General features: G+C 48.0%; 2 protein-coding genes across 2 annotated transcripts in view; both read left to right on the top strand.

The window, feature by feature from the left end:
• The window catches only part of LOC134294872 (zinc finger protein 135-like), a 140997-nt gene that overhangs the window by 94924 nt on the left and 30134 nt on the right, over positions 1-15939 (top strand). The gene's annotated exons all lie outside the window — the stretch shown is intronic.
• On the top strand, positions 5244-9825 carry LOC134294861 (gastrula zinc finger protein XlCGF7.1-like). Its single transcript, XM_062966636.1, has 2 exons — positions 5244-5286; positions 8240-9825. Exons 1-2 carry the CDS (start codon positions 5244-5246, stop codon positions 8887-8889), a joined length of 693 nt encoding a protein of 230 aa, XP_062822706.1. The 3' UTR covers positions 8890-9825.

Below are 15939 nucleotides of genomic sequence, written 5' to 3'. Positions count from 1 at the left end.
AAGAGATACCTACCCCCTTTCTGTGAACTGGGGATGGGGGGGTCGCTCTCTCGCTGGGGAGACATAGTTCTCCAAGGACCCTCACCCTCTACAGCTGCCAGGGGATGCCCGGACGGGGGCCCTCCACGTTTCATTCATAATTTCATGATTTTATGAAGGAGAAGAACACTCTTCCTCAGACCTACCCCTGGAACTTATGAAATCCTATACTTCCAAAGACTACAACTCACATGTGCCTCTTCCCCATGCCATCTCTACGAATTCCCCCCATCACAGATGAACTCTTTTTCCTCATGTATTTGTGAATTGTCATATTCTATGTACTTGGACACTCTCATGACTCACTGTTGTATGAATTTCTAATCGTTGGGATAACCTCATGAATTGTGAAATCATGCTGTTAGAACTCCACTTCTATATTGGGCTCCCCAGATGTTGTAAACTCCATCAAATGTTTTCAATTGTTTATATCATTCATGATTCCCCTTTATGCAATGTCACCCACCTTTATGGATTCTCCTTTATTTCCTTGAAATCTATCTATCTGCCTATATGTATTTGTACTCTTTGGGATCCCCGGAAAATATGTATTCTTCCCAGCAGGGTTTATGTTCCAACTTTATTTTAATTTTCATTCTATCCCATATAATTGTCAAATCATGAAATCTAATGGGAAATATTATGACCCCAACATGAACTCTAGCCCTATGACCCAGACCTCCCTTCCCAAAAACAAAAGGATAATCTGCCACAGTTTAATCCAATCTCATTCCGATCGCATGGACAATATAGGGCGAGTCACCAAATTCCTAAAGGTGACTCGCCCCCAAGGCAAACATTGTCATATCCCAGGCCAGGACGCCGCAGGAAGGCACCCTGTGGGGCCGTCAATGACGGCTCATCACCACCCATCACCACTTCCCGTCTGACACCCCAAAGACATATCTAAAATCTGTGAACACGACAGGACCCCGGACATCCTTGATGGGTGTCATTAATTCCTTTAGAAATCGGCTGGGCCAGAATTAATCAGATGTTTCCTGTCCGGTCACCTCTTTGTCTCAATAGCTCCCGCCTCCTCCTCTCTGATTGGCCCGAATAGGGACAAAAAGCGGCTCCCCATTGGGCCAGCAGAGCAAGGCGGGAAACGAAAGCCCGCCTCGTTCAACCTCTCAGCCTATCCGCGATCAGATGGGCGGGGAAGCGAGGCGGGAAATTCAAAGGGCTGTCAGACCGAAACATTGTATAAATATGGCTTTATTTGAAACATATGTTACGCTAGTAGATTGAATGATCACTATTAGCGTCCTTTTCAGCTGAATTGCTCAATAAAGACTCTTTGGCGGATTTTCCTTCAACTTGGCGGACCTTCTTCATTTCAGGCTTCAGGTTGTATTGCGGCTTATATTCTCCTTTTGGCTTCGCCAAGGTCCGTTCCCTCAGGACCGGATCGGCTCTCTCCTTAAGGGGCCCGATCCCCTAAAGTGCGGTCGACAACATAATTTGGCTTTACCACGAAGGGACTTGCTTGGAAGTTCCAAAGATCAATTTTTTAGGCTAAAATTCCAAGCGGCGACCTTGGTCCAGATATTCTGGGACAGGTTGGGGAGAGAAACGGCTGCAAGGAGGGCCCTCCGACCAACAATTTGACCTCATTTCACATCCAAATTTCTCTGGCAGTCCCTTTCTCTCTCTAGATCTGATTCAGGGTACTGAACAAAGGAGCCAGATAGGAGGAAGCAGATTTTTAGCTCCTCGAAGGAAAAGCGCCAACGTGAAACAGGGGACGCCCTGTAAAAATAAAAGGGAACCGGCCCCGTTGTTGAGACCCAGGTGGGCGGAGTCCTGGAGGTATTGCACTTCGGATCAGGGCTCGGTAACAAATTCCTGGTGAAACGCGGGAAAATCTGGCACCCGGGGGGCGTGTGAGAACAGTCTGGCTTGTGAGATTACAGGTTCGAGAATCGCGGGGTAGGGGAACGGTTGTGTTCCCGGGGCACCTGCGGATTCCACGGACGCCAGCCATCCAGTCTTGGTGGAGGGAACTCTCAGTAGGACGAGCGGCACCTAGCCGGGGGGTGAGTCGTTACTCCGTTAACTGTCAGGTACTGGGCAGGGGCTGAGCCAAGAATGGGTGTTTGTTCAGCACGTCTAGGGTGTCCCACCCCAGCAGACATCCCCAGGGATTCTCCATTGGGTAAGATCCTGGCCAATTGGGGTGGGCTTTGCATCAAAAAACATGGTGCAGGCCAGGTTGGGCTAACTCAGAGCACATAAGTGGCCCCTTGTGGCCCTTGAAGGGGGAACAGCTTGCCCCCCCCTTGCTCGAGTCGCCGAATTCGGAGTGTTGACCTAAGGTGACTCGCCAGGGGGAGGGCAAGTGGTCCCAACTTGCTTATGCTGCGATGTTCATGGCCTTAAGCCAGAGGGAGAGTGGAAGGAGGGAGGGGGGGGTCCAAGTCTTCCCATGCAGGGACGTGGGCTCCAAAACCTACCCTCCTCAGAAGCTCCCCTCTAGACCTACTTCCCCTTCCGCCTCCACCAGAAGAGGAACTTCTGGAGACATTTGCTTGCCCCACCTCATCCCCCGTTTTCTCCCCTGATCTGAGTCTTGCACCGACCCAGAACCCCCAAATCGACCCTTCAAGGGAACCTCTGCTTCCCGGGATCCCACTCTCCCAAACTCACTCTCCCAACTCCCTACCATTTACCCCCGTCTCCCTTCCGTTTCCCAGCCCTCTGTTTTCTCTCAGCCCCATCTCCCCTCCGTTTCCCAACCTCCTATTCCCTCTCCACCCCTCCCCAACCGAATCCCTCTAAGCCTTTTTCCCTTCCACCCCAAGACTTCTTCCCCCTTGCAGCCCCCCTCCCTTAATCTCTCCCTCTCTTCCTCTCGCTTGTCCTTTTTGGCCAGAGGAACAGGGGGAAAGGAGGGGCCATGGGGGGGATGAGGACCCTCAGAGGAAGGAGGAATTGACTGTTCAGAGACCATAAAACATCCATTGCCATCCTCTGTTTTCCTGAATATTGGGTCAATAGTTCTCCAAAGAATTATTTTCCCCTCTCTCCCTCCTTCTCAAAGCAATCTGCTTCTGAATTTTTGAGTCACAGTTCAATTCCCTTTTCCCCTCTTCTTTTCTGTTTGCTTTCAAAACTTTACCCAAAATCTCTAGAAACTCCCCAAAGATCCCAGAGGAACATAAATTTTTAGACTGTCAATTTGCATTTTTGTTGGTTACAATTTGTAAGTGGGACCTTTGATCTGGCATTCTTTCCAAATCATCAGGTCACACCTTGAAATTTGCTCAAACTAAAGGATCCTGTGTCCTCAAAGACTCCTTTCCCTTTTTCTTTTTTCTTCACCCAATCCCTTTGGGCAACCCTGCAAAACCCCTCCCCTTTTTGAATCTCCCTCTCAGCCTCTCTCTCTCTCTGGGGGATATTGTGTATCTTTGGAAAACCTTCCATCTTCAGAGACTGGCTGAGTCCTGCCTGGGGCTTCCCCGTTCTCTGAGTAGTATTCTTTGTTTGTTGTCTTGACTTTGGAGCTTCTGTCTGTCCTTTAAATGTGGGGAACCAAGTTTTGTTCCTCTTTCTCATGGTTTTCTTCCTTGAGCTATCCTTTCTGTTCCTCTCTCTCTCTCTCTTGTTTGCTATTTCTTGAATGACTGTGTATACAATGGGTTAGGGATTTTACTAACACTCTCTCAGTTTAAAAGGAACCTTGAATTGTAGAATGGGGATCCTGGCACCCCACATGGAAGGCACTCCACTCCGACCTGGACTACCAGGACCATCATCCGCTCCTGTAGCTATAAAGGGACTCTGAGAAACCCAGCTCAGATAAGGCGAGAGCAACCAGTGGGGTGCCATCACGGTGATGAGGCCCCCACCCACAAGCTGGCTCCAACCCCTGGCAGGGGTCGTAAGGCTGACCCTGAGCAGAAGAACATCCCCTTCAACTGCAGGGAGGAAAGGGCGCCCCCACGAGACCAGGAGAAGGCTGGCAGGTAAGGGCGACCCCTCCTCACCTGAAGAAGAGGTGGCAGAGGCTAAAGGTGTGTCCCCATGGAGCCACGGACAGGACCCTCGCTGTTGGTCGCTGGGTCAGGCGCGAGTGGGGAGCCCTAACATGGCTGCGAGGGTGCCAGAGGAACCTTCAGTATTGAAAACGTCCCAAAAGGTATGAATGATTTATTTCCATTTTTTTCCCTCCTTTTATTCTTCCTTATAAAACTAACCCTCCACTCTTAGGGTCTTGGGGGAAGGGGAGTGGGGATGGGACACGTGATCTCTTTTCTTTGCTGTCTTGAGGCATTCTCTACCCCTTGGACCCCCCCCTTCCTGGGTGGAGGTGCTGGACCTGGCTGTGGACACTAGGAGGCGCCTGGTGAAGATGGCATCACAACCTCCTCGAAGCCCTCCTGACCTCCTACATCGCTTGCAAGGTGCTGGAATCCATGCCAGGATCCATCAAGAGTGCTCCTGAACCAGAACCAGCCCCCACCAGCGGTGAGGAAGACAAAGACCTGTGGACTGCTGAGCTGGGAAACGACCTGAAGGTGTTGTTCCGGAAAACACCTCCTCAGGGCCTGCCGCCCGCAAGTTGTCCTGACCCACACCCTCCCGAGGTCCGGAGAAAGACCAAACGCCAGAGACGGAAGCACAAGACCCCCTCCGAGGACCCCTCCAAATCCCATCCCTCTAGCACCACGGGAACACCCCCATTTGGACCTACAAACATTTGACAGCTCACTTTGACAGCTGTCAAATCGGCCCTCACTTCAACTCCCGCTCGGAAGAACTGAACACCTTAGGTTCCCTGCTGGGAGCTGTCTGGCGTGCTGAATCAGGAGCCGTGAGTTCTAATTTTCACTCTATCTTTTTCCCCTCCCTGTTCTTTCCCTGCTGGGAGCTGTCCAGCGTGCTAACCCTAGAAAATGCTAACCCTAATTCTCATTCTTTCTCTGACTCTCCCTGCCAGTTCTAGCCCGGTGTTGTATGAATGGCTTTCTTCCAAAGTAAACTTCTGGCAGCAGTTGGCCACAAAGGCCTTAAATGTCTCAGACTTTTGCCTGTCGAGTGGGGCCTCTGCCACAGACCTGTTTTCCACCTGTTTAATTGGCATTCCAGAACCTCTGGAAATTTTTAGAAATTATACCATGTTCCAAGACATCCCAAAGGATATGTCTTATAGAGATCTCTCAAACTGGGGAAGAGTTTCCATGGACAAGCTGCCCGGCATGGCTACCATCCGCCTTGCTCATGTTCCTCAAGCAGAAAATTGTTTTCAAATACCCACCTGCATCGGTGAGTGCCATCAGCTTCCCATTGACAACTCTCTAAATTGCACACATATAGAAAAACTGTCTCATCTGAATGCCCATTTGGTCCTGCCCCCAGGATGGTTTTTCCTGTGTGGACAGACAGCCTATGGTTATCTACCTGCCAATACCTCCATGGGGAATTGTGCATTGGGTAGGCTGTCTCTTTTTATGCCTTCCAAGAACGACTTAGAACTGGCACACTCTTTGGGTCGGAAGGCAAGATCCATTCAAAACTTGGATCCAAATTGTGACCCCTCAGTGGTGCTAAAAGGCATCCCACAATTTGTGGCGGCTGCATTGTTCACTCCTGGAGTGGCCTCAGCCATGAATTATAGGGCCATAAAGCATCTGGCCTGCGCTCTGGTCAAAAACATCAATTATACCTCTCAAGCCTTGGCGTCAGTGGCAAAGGAAATGCATGAGCTGCGGGAGGCTGTATTAGATAACAGGGCAGCTATTGATTTCCTCCTATTGAAAAACCACTATGGCTGTGAGAGTGTAAGGCACATGTGCTGCTTTAATTTGACAGACCAGACTCCTATGATTCATAAATCCATCGAGGGTTTGAATGATTTGGCCTCAGGAATTAAGGAGACGACTGGATTCGACCTTAGTTTTCTGACCGATTGGCTCCCTTCTTTAGACTGGTTGAGGAAAGGTTTTCTCCTCTTTCTAGCTGTAATCCTTTTCCTTCTAATAATAAGCTGCTGCTGGTCGCATTTGCCCGCTCTGTTCCAAATTTGTCGCAAAAAGAACCATTCGAACCCCTCTCAGCAGATGGCCATGCTGCCGCTAAGAGGTTATAATGCTTATGCGGTAGGGCAGGGGCGAAATAGGCTCCGCCCATCTCGCCCCGCCCTCCCGAGTGGGGGTATGATAACCGTCACCCCGGCTTTCAAATTGATTTGAAAACGCAGCGGAGAGTTCCGCCGGTCACCCACCAAAAGAACGGAGCGGGACCGCAACAGACTATTATTAAAAGACCTTTTTTTCTTCATTTTCCCCTTCCCTGAACTATGTAACAAAATCCCCCAATAAAAGTAGCATTTATTTTAACAATAACACTCTCTATCTGGTTATTTTGTATCTTTCCCTGACTCCTTCCTTCGCATGAAATCTCTCTCTCTCTCCCGTCCTTTTAACTCCGGCTGAGATTTCCCGCCATAGATTAACATGGCGGTCGATATAAATTGGCTCATATCTCTATCAAAATTACCCCTAGAACGCTCCTCTTTTAGTCCTAACCCTTTCTAAGGCTCCTGACTCGAAGACAACCAGCAGAACCGGAATCGGTCCAGTTTTTGGCACCTCAACAGCTGACTGTCAAACGGGACCGACGGCTCTTTCCAAGCTAAAATGCTGCCTTATCCCGGATTTTCCTCTCCCCGCGGCCCGCGGAATGGGTTTAAGAGATACCTACCCCCTTTCTGTGAACTGGGGATGGGGGGGTCGCTCTCTCGCTGGGGAGACATAGTTCTCCAAGGACCCTCACCCTCTACAGCTGCCAGGGGATGCCCGGACGGGGGCCCTCCACGTTTCATTCATAATTTCATGATTTTATGAAGGAGAAGAACACTCTTCCTCAGACCTACCCCTGGAACTTATGAAATCCTATACTTCCAAAGACTACAACTCACATGTGCCTCTTCCCCATGCCATCTCTACGAATTCCCCCCATCACAGATGAACTCTTTTTCCTCATGTATTTGTGAATTGTCATATTCTATGTACTTGGACACTCTCATGACTCACTGTTGTATGAATTTCTAATCGTTGGGATAACCTCATGAATTGTGAAATCATGCTGTTAGAACTCCACTTCTATATTGGGCTCCCCAGATGTTGTAAACTCCATCAAATGTTTTCAATTGTTTATATCATTCATGATTCCCCTTTATGCAATGTCACCCACCTTTATGGATTCTCCTTTATTTCCTTGAAATCTATCTATCTGCCTATATGTATTTGTACTCTTTGGGATCCCCGGAAAATATGTATTCTTCCCAGCAGGGTTTATGTTCCAACTTTATTTTAATTTTCATTCTATCCCATATAATTGTCAAATCATGAAATCTAATGGGAAATATTATGACCCCAACATGAACTCTAGCCCTATGACCCAGACCTCCCTTCCCAAAAACAAAAGGATAATCTGCCACAGTTTAATCCAATCTCATTCCGATCGCATGGACAATATAGGGCGAGTCACCAAATTCCTAAAGGTGACTCGCCCCCAAGGCAAACATTGTCATATCCCAGGCCAGGACGCCGCAGGAAGGCACCCTGTGGGGCCGTCAATGACGGCTCATCACCACCCATCACCACTTCCCGTCTGACACCCCAAAGACATATCTAAAATCTGTGAACGTGACAGGACCCCGGACATCCTTGATGGGTGTCATTAATTCCTTTAGAAATCGGCTGGGCCAGAATTAATCAGATGTTTCCTGTCCGGTCACCTCTTTGTCTCAATAGCTCCCGCCTCCTCCTCTCTGATTGGCCCGAATAGGGACAAAAAGCGGCTCCCCATTGGGCCAGCAGAGCAAGGCGGGAAACGAAAGCCCGCCTCGTTCAACCTCTCAGCCTATCCGCGATCAGATGGGCGGGGAAGCGAGGCGGGAAATTCAAAGGGCTGTCAGACCGAAACATTGTATAAATATGGCTTTATTTGAAACATATGTTACGCTAGTAGATTGAATGATCACTATTAGCGTCCTTTTCAGCTGAATTGCTCAATAAAGACTCCTTGGCGGATTTTCCTTCAACTTGGCGGACCTTCTTCATTTCAGGCTTCAGGTTGTATTGCGGCTTATATTCTCCTTTTGGCTTCGCCAAGGTCCGTTCCCTCAGGACCGGATCGGCTCTCTCCTTAAGGGGCCCGATCCCCTAAAGTGCGGTCGACAACAGACAGAGCTTCACTCGGAGTTCAGGCCTACGTTCACATCAAAGGACTCACACTGGGGAGAAACCCTATAACTGCCTGGAGTGTGGACAGAGCTTTACTCAGAAGGGACACTTACATTCACATCAAAGGACTCACACTGGGGAGAAACCCTATACATGCCGGGAGTGTGGACAGAGCTTCAGTGATTGTTCAGGTCTACGTTCACATCAAAGGACTCACACTGGGGAAAAGCCCTATACATGCCTGGAGTGTGGACGGAGCTTTACTCAGAAGGGACACTTACATTCACATCAAAGGACTCACACTGGGGAGAAACCCTATACATGCCTGGAGTGTGGACAGAGCTTCACTCATAGTTCAGGCCTACATTCACATCAAAGGACTCACACTGGGGAGAAACCCTATGCATGCCTGGAGTGTGGACAGAGCTTCACTCATAGTTCAGGCCTACGTTCACATCAAAGGACTCACACTGGGGAGAAACCCTATAACTGCCTGGAGTGTGGACAGAACTTTACTCGGAAGGGAAGCTTACATATACATCAAAGGACTCACACTGGGGAGAAACCCTATAAATGCCTGGAGTGTGGACAGAGCTTCACTCATAGTTCAGGCCTACGTTCACATCAATGGACTCACACCGGGGAGAAGCCCTAAAAATGCCTGGAGTGTGGACAGAGCTTCACTCGTATTTCAGACCTACGTTCACATCAACATACTCACACTGGGGAGAAACCCTATAAATGCCTGGAGTGTGGACAGACCTTCGCTCAGATTGGAACTCTACGTTCACATCAAAGGACTCACACTGGGGAGAAACCATAGAAATGCATGGAGTGTGGATAGAGCTTTTCACGGAATAAGGTTATACATAGACATCATAGAATTCAACCTGGAGAGAATGATGTTAATTGACACAAGAGTGTCATTCTAACATGTACAAAAGCAACTCTTGCAAATTTTGGAAATGCAAGCTCAAAGTTGGGACATTTCATCACATGTGGTGTATTGTAGAAAGATTGAACTAAAAATGTTCCATTCTGGAAGTAAACAAGGTTAAATGAAACTAGAGTTTTATATGCTGAGAATGTTGGATGATCAATTAGAATGAAAGCATGGGTAGTTACTGCGAGATACTCAAGTAAGAATTGACTGTACACAGGGATAGAAGGAATGTTTTATTCCAAAGCAAAAACACTGGCTTATGAAGACCTGCAAATTGGCCACAACGAACAAACTGACAACAACAACGTGGGCAAATGTCAGTTGTAATAGGTATTAATTGGAAGAGTGTTATAACAAATAGAAGTGTTATATGATATTATCTAAAGTGAGTAGAATAATGAAAGATAAAAATTAACAGATAGAATGAGGCTTTTAGGCACGTATCCCTGTCTGTTTGTTAGTTCAGTTGTGTGTCTATGTAGGTCACTGTTCTGCTAGTGTGTTTGTTTCTGATTCCACCAAAACAACAGGAACCCTTTTGTTTCTTAACACTTTTATTATTATTATTATTATTATTATTATTATTATTATTATTATTATTATTCTGTTAATATGTTTATATTATTAAATTCTATTATTATAGGATTATTCTATATTCTTATATTCTTTATTTTTCTATTCTATTATTATACTATTTTGTTGTTGTTTCTTCATTTGGTCCCTTCCGACTCTTGGTGACCTCCTGGACCAGCTCAGGCCAGAGCTCCCTGTCGGCCGAGGCCACACGCACCTCCTTCAAGGTGGAGTCAGTTCCTTCAAGGATGCTATCCACTCATCTTGCCCTCGGTCGGCCCCTCACCCAACGGTTGTTGCGACCCTGGAGATGATCTCACCCAACGGTTTCATGTAGATGTTAAAGAGCATGGGGGACAAAATAGAACCTTGCGGGACCCCACAGGTCAATGGCCAGGGGTCCGAGCAGGAGTCCCCCAGCTTCACCAACTGAGAGCAACCCTCCAGGAAGGACTGAAGCCACTGCAGAGCAGTACCCCCAAGGCCCATCCCGGAGAGCCGTCCCAGAAGGATACCATGGTCGATGGTATCGAAAGCCGCTGAGATATCCAAGAGAACCAGCAGGGTCACACTCCCCCTGTGTCAGAACCCTGGCTGCTGGGCACCAATAACCTTACACGGAGGCCAGTCTCTATCTAATATCTTTATTAAAGAAATATATAAAAGCAATAAAAACAAGTGAAGAATATAGTTCAGAAACAGACCTTTCAAAAGAGGTCAAATATAGTCCAAGAATGTATTGTCCAATAAATGATATTAGAGTTCAAAGTTTTAATCCACTTGGCCGAAACACACACTCTTGCCAAGCAATAGTGTGGGGAAATGTCAGAGTCTTAGAAGTCCAATGAAGCTTGACAACAAGGCTGGAAATAAACTTGATTCTTGACTAGGTCCGTGACTAGAAACAAGGCAAAACGTGAAGCGTGGAACAGGGTCCGTGGTTAAACTGCAAGGCAAGGCAAGGCTCGAAAACTTGATCCGGGAAGCAAGGAACTGGGGTTACGAAGTCCACACACGATCTCTCTCCTGAAGCTGATCAATTGACTCCGCAAAGAATCTCTTGCGCCAAACCCCTATATTGGGTCTCGTTTTCCCGCCAACAATCTCTTTCCCTAGAGAACGAGAAGCGAAACCCACTCTGTCCAGGTGCATTACTCCTTAGAATTTCCCAAGGGAAGCAGACCTATTCAGCCAGTTGTTTGGCAGCGATTCTTAAGCTTCTCCGATTAGAAGAACTCCTAACTCCTCTGTCTCTAGAATAAGATTCCTTCCTGGGAAACGGAGGGGAGTACTGCCCAAGGCCTGGTTTACTGAATTCTTGAGGGCAAACATCAACATCCGGCAGGTGAAGGGACTCTGGCTCTTGTTGAACCGGCGAAAACCCCATGTTTTCCTCTTCATCTGCCACGATAGTACCAGGAACAGGACTACAAGGCCCATGAGGCATCACACCCTGTCCAGTTCTCTGTGGAGGTCATCCACCAAGGCGACCAAAGCCGTCTCGGTACTGTAACCAGGTCTGAAGCCAGACTGGTCCAGAGTGGCCCAGAAAATCAGTATCTTCCAAGAATCCCTGGAGCTGAGAAGTGACCACCTGCTCCAAGACCTTGCCCAAAAAAGGAAGGTTAGAGACTGGTCTGTAATTGCTTAGGTTGGTCGAATCCAAGAAGGCCTTCTTCAAGACTGGCCTCACTATAGCTTGTTTTAGGCAAGATGGAAATTTTCCCTGCTCAAGAGAGGCGTTAATTATCCTCACAAACCACTCTACTAACCCACCACTGGCCTGTTTTAAGAGCCAGGATGGGCAAGGGTCAAGGGCACAGGTGGTCACCCTCACCGCTCCAAGGATCTTGTCCACGTCATCAGGCTGCACAAGCTGAAATGAATCCCACAAGCTCGAACAGACAGATGCCTCGGTTACCTCCCCTGGCATTGCACCAAAGCCGGCATCTAAGTCGGAATGAATCTGAGCGACTTTGTCTGCAAAATAGTGAGCGAACCCGCTACACCGAGTTGTCAGGTGCCCCCCCAGCCTGAGGGGGATGGAGGAGCTCCCCAACAACACAAAACAGATCTGAAGATCTATTTATTAGGCTTGTCCGATCGATTGAAAAAATGTTTCAGTTCTCGTTTCTAAAGTAGGGGGTGCCGGCTCTTCGATATAGAAATTATTTCTTAATTTTTCACCCAAAATTTTCGGATATTTCTAAAAATTCGTAATGTTTCTAAAATGGCGGACGCGCATGCGCCATCGCCAAAAAACAGGAAACCGGGGGGGGGGACTTTTCTGGGGGTCTCCCACCCTCATTTCTTGAGCTATTCTCATCAAATTTGGTACAGTGGGAGAACACATTCCACACTCTTTGCTCAACAAATTGCAGAATGTTTCCTGTCTCCTATGATTTTTGGCGAGTTTTCATAACTTTTTATAATACACTATTTTTCAATATTTGAAGAAACCTGTTCCTGGTTTGAAAGTCTTATTTCCTGTTCAATTGGGTTCTTATCACTGTAAAAGTTCCTCTTCTACTTGTGTAGACTTTGGATTAGAAATGCAGCACACACCAAGCAATGCCTTGACAGGATTGGCAACGTCCTTTGGAAACTATAAATTGCTGTGGACCCTCTATTGAATCAAATCAATGTCTGACTTTGTGATTGCAGAAATAAAACTCAGCCCAAGGCTTGGGAATAGAAATGGAGCGTGAGGGAAGCAATGCCTTGGCGGGTGCCCCATGTCCTTTGGAAACTATTTCTTCCAATGTACCCTTTAGGTTTGAAAACAATGTGTGTCTTTGTGATTGCTGCAATAACACTCAGCCCGGGGGCTTGGGATTACAAACGGAGCGGGAGGGAAGCAATGCACTTGCAGGAACGCAGACGTCCTTTGGAAACTATTATTTTCAAGTCCCCCCCCCCTTTCAGGATTGCAAAGAAGGGCTGATGTGGTGATTGCTAAATTCCAAAAAAGAAAACAGAAAGGCAAAAGGTCTCCCTCAGGAGTAGATGGAAAGCACCCCAAGCTCAGCACTAGCAGGGACGCAGACGTCCTTTGGAAAAAAAAAAGTTCCCTAAAGCCAGCCACAGCAAGGACTCTGCCCCAAGCCCCCAGCCAATTTCCCCCCAAAAAAACACAATATCAAACCAGCAACAACAGAAACACTCTACCCCCAGTTAGCCCTCTCTCCCCCAAACAAGCAAGCAGCAGCTTCCCAGCGCGCGCCAAACACCCTCTCTCCTCAGTATCCCAACCCAGAATGGCTTGGGTCAGCTGCGGTTGGGGATTTTTATAGAGATCACGTGGACACGGAGGACGCTAGCCCCCACCTTTGGCAGCCATCGTGGAATACTCTGATTGGCCATTTTAGGCTGCGCTAGGCTCCCATTCATGTTAGATTGCAGAAACAAAAAATAAAAATAAAAAATAATTAAAAAAATATTTTTTAAAAAATTTTGGAAGGAAAAAAATTAACGAAAAATTTTTTTTAAGAAACAATTAGAGAATGGGCCAACGATGGTTCAAATTACATTGCCAGTTGCACCCAGGGAAAACGTTTCAATACTCGTTTCAAAAAACGAGAACAATCCGAAATAATTACGAAACGAGAAACAACGAATATTTGGACAACCCTACTATTTATTGCAGATGCGATGCGGGCAGTCAAGAAGCCTTCCTGGCTGCCCGCAATGCCACAGAGTAGGCCCTAATGGCAGCTCTAGCCCGTGCTCTGTCAGCTGCATCACGAGTTGTCCGCCAGCAGCACTCTAATCTCCTCGTGCTCTTCATCTCCGCCAACTCCCCAGTAAACCAGGGGGCCGGGGCAACTCCACGCAACGAGAGGGGACGTTCAGGGGTGATCATGTCTATTGCCCTGGACATCTCGCTATTGTAGTGATCGACCAAGGCATCGACACGATCATCAGCCTCCCTGACAGACAGAACACCAAGAGACCTCAGGAATCCATCAGGATCCATAAGCCTCCTGGGGCGGACCATCTTAATGGGTCCCCCACCCCTGCGGAGGTTTGAGGACATGGTGAGTCTTAAACTGATCAGATGATGATCGGATCATGACAATGGAAGAATAATTTGTTCTTCCACCCCAACCAAACCGTCGCCCACAACAAAAAGCAGGTCGAGTGTATGCCCAGCTTGATGAGTGGGACCTGATATTACTTGGGACAGTCCCATGGTTGTCATGGCAGCCATGAATCCTTGCGCTGCACCGGTCAAGGTGGCCTCAGCGTGGATGTTGAAGTCACCCAGCACCAACAGGCGCTGGGAACCCAACACCACACTAGAGACCACCTCTGCTAGCGCAGACAGAGAGACTGCTGTGTCGCGCGGTGGACGGTACACCAGCAGAATCCCCAAACTGTCCCGGGTACCCACCTTCAAGTGGAGACACTCAAACCCGGCGGATTGCAGGATGGGGCATCTGACCAGGGCGATGGATTGCCGAAAGACCACCACAACCCCACCTCCCCACCTCCAGGCCTGGCATGCTGATGCATCCTGAAACCCGGAGGACAAAGCTGGGTGAGGCTTACCCCGCCCAGCTCATCCAACCAGGTCTCGGTGATGCAAGCCAGATCCGCTTGCTCATCCAGGTTTATCCTTCTCCAGGGTCGCAAGAACCCTATTGTGCTTCTCCCTGGGAATCCGTTGACCGTGCTTCCCCCTCCCTCACATGACCTCGATGGAACCCCCCCCCCCCCCACCTGGTCTCCACCCCCCAAGGACCCCAGCTCTATTGGAGCATTATTAAAAGGACCTAGTCAGCTCCCTAAATTCAAAAGGCTGTAAGGATCTCCATCTAGGCTAGTATCTAGAGAAGGGGACAAATGGAGCCTAACAGAGGGGGGAGATCTCTCAGAACAGCTTAGTAGAGTGGTAGGAAGGGAAGATTGTGGTCAGGGTATGGAGAGGGGTTGGGCAGATATAACTGAATAAGAATTTACCGGGGAAGAGGACCTATACAAAGGATTAGGCATCCTATTTAACCTAGTGGGGGCTCGAACATGTGAAGACAGGTTGGCCATAAAAGGACGGATCAAGGGGTCCACAAATACTCTTCTGATGGTGATACCCCATGAGTTCAACTGAAACCTGAGAGCCCATAATTCATCAACTTATCCTCAAAAGTGGTAATGAGGCGTGTTGAGTGATCGTAAGATTGGAAGTCCTTGTAAAGCCAAGTGATGGTTTTAATCTTGACTTCTATCAGGCTCCTTGAAAGAATTTGGGCCAAGGACCTCCGGATCGCTCTTTTCGAGGTCCATCTGCTCCAATTCAATTGAGAGTCTCTAATTTCAAGTGCCAGTTGTTCCGCTTGAGGAAGATGGTCATAATGGCACCCTGCGTAAGAGGGAGGAAAATCCATCCCCAGCGGAGTATTCATGATCTGCTTCGACGCTCCCAAATCTGAATCCCTATTCTCATTCCTTCCCTGCCCATATTGTTCACCAAAAGGATCTCCTCTTCCCTCAACTTCCCCATTGTCTAATATTGCATCCTTACTACATTTATGTTGCCCAGTCTCTCCCTCCCCAACCAAATCTGAGGGCCAGCTGACCTCCGTTGAGTTATATCCAATAATATTTTCCGCCCCAGGGGCATCATGCCGAGTGGAGTTATTTACCAGCAATGAGATCCCTTTAAGGAGGTGATCTGTTTTCTCATTCAAGGTTACTAGTTGTGAAAGAACGAGGCTAAAAGACCTTCCTATAAGATGGCATAGCTGGGACATTTCATAATTCCCATATATGTCTGTCATTTCTACCTAGGGAATTACGCAATGACCCAGCCCCTTGTCAGCTTACTTTCGTCCCATCAACTGCCCCGCCTGACTTAGAATATCTATCAGCTGATTCTAACAACAAATATTAATGGCCCATTATTGTTAAAAACAGTATAAGTTGCTTTAAACAACGTAAAATTTAAAGGGGGAGGGAGAAAACCAAAAAGGGAGAAAAGGTGGTAACAGCGCCAAATGATTTAGTATGGGAACCCCCTGCAGGCAGACCCAATAGTCTCTATAATCAATGCCAGCTGCAGACCCCAGTAGGGATGTCACCCAGTTCAGCTAAAATTCCTCAAAGCGGACCCACAGAGGCGGGCGAGATGGTAACCCCAATGGAGGCCGCCTCCCGGTCCGGTGAGGCAGCCTCTCAAAAGCAGCAACAATG

This window comes from Anolis carolinensis, unplaced genomic scaffold (assembly GCF_035594765.1).
Source record: "Anolis carolinensis isolate JA03-04 unplaced genomic scaffold, rAnoCar3.1.pri scaffold_26, whole genome shotgun sequence".
NCBI classification, from domain to species: Eukaryota; Metazoa; Chordata; class Lepidosauria; order Squamata; family Dactyloidae; genus Anolis; species Anolis carolinensis.
Note: the sequence above shows the minus strand (reverse complement) of the source record. Positions and strands in the feature narration are given on the sequence as shown.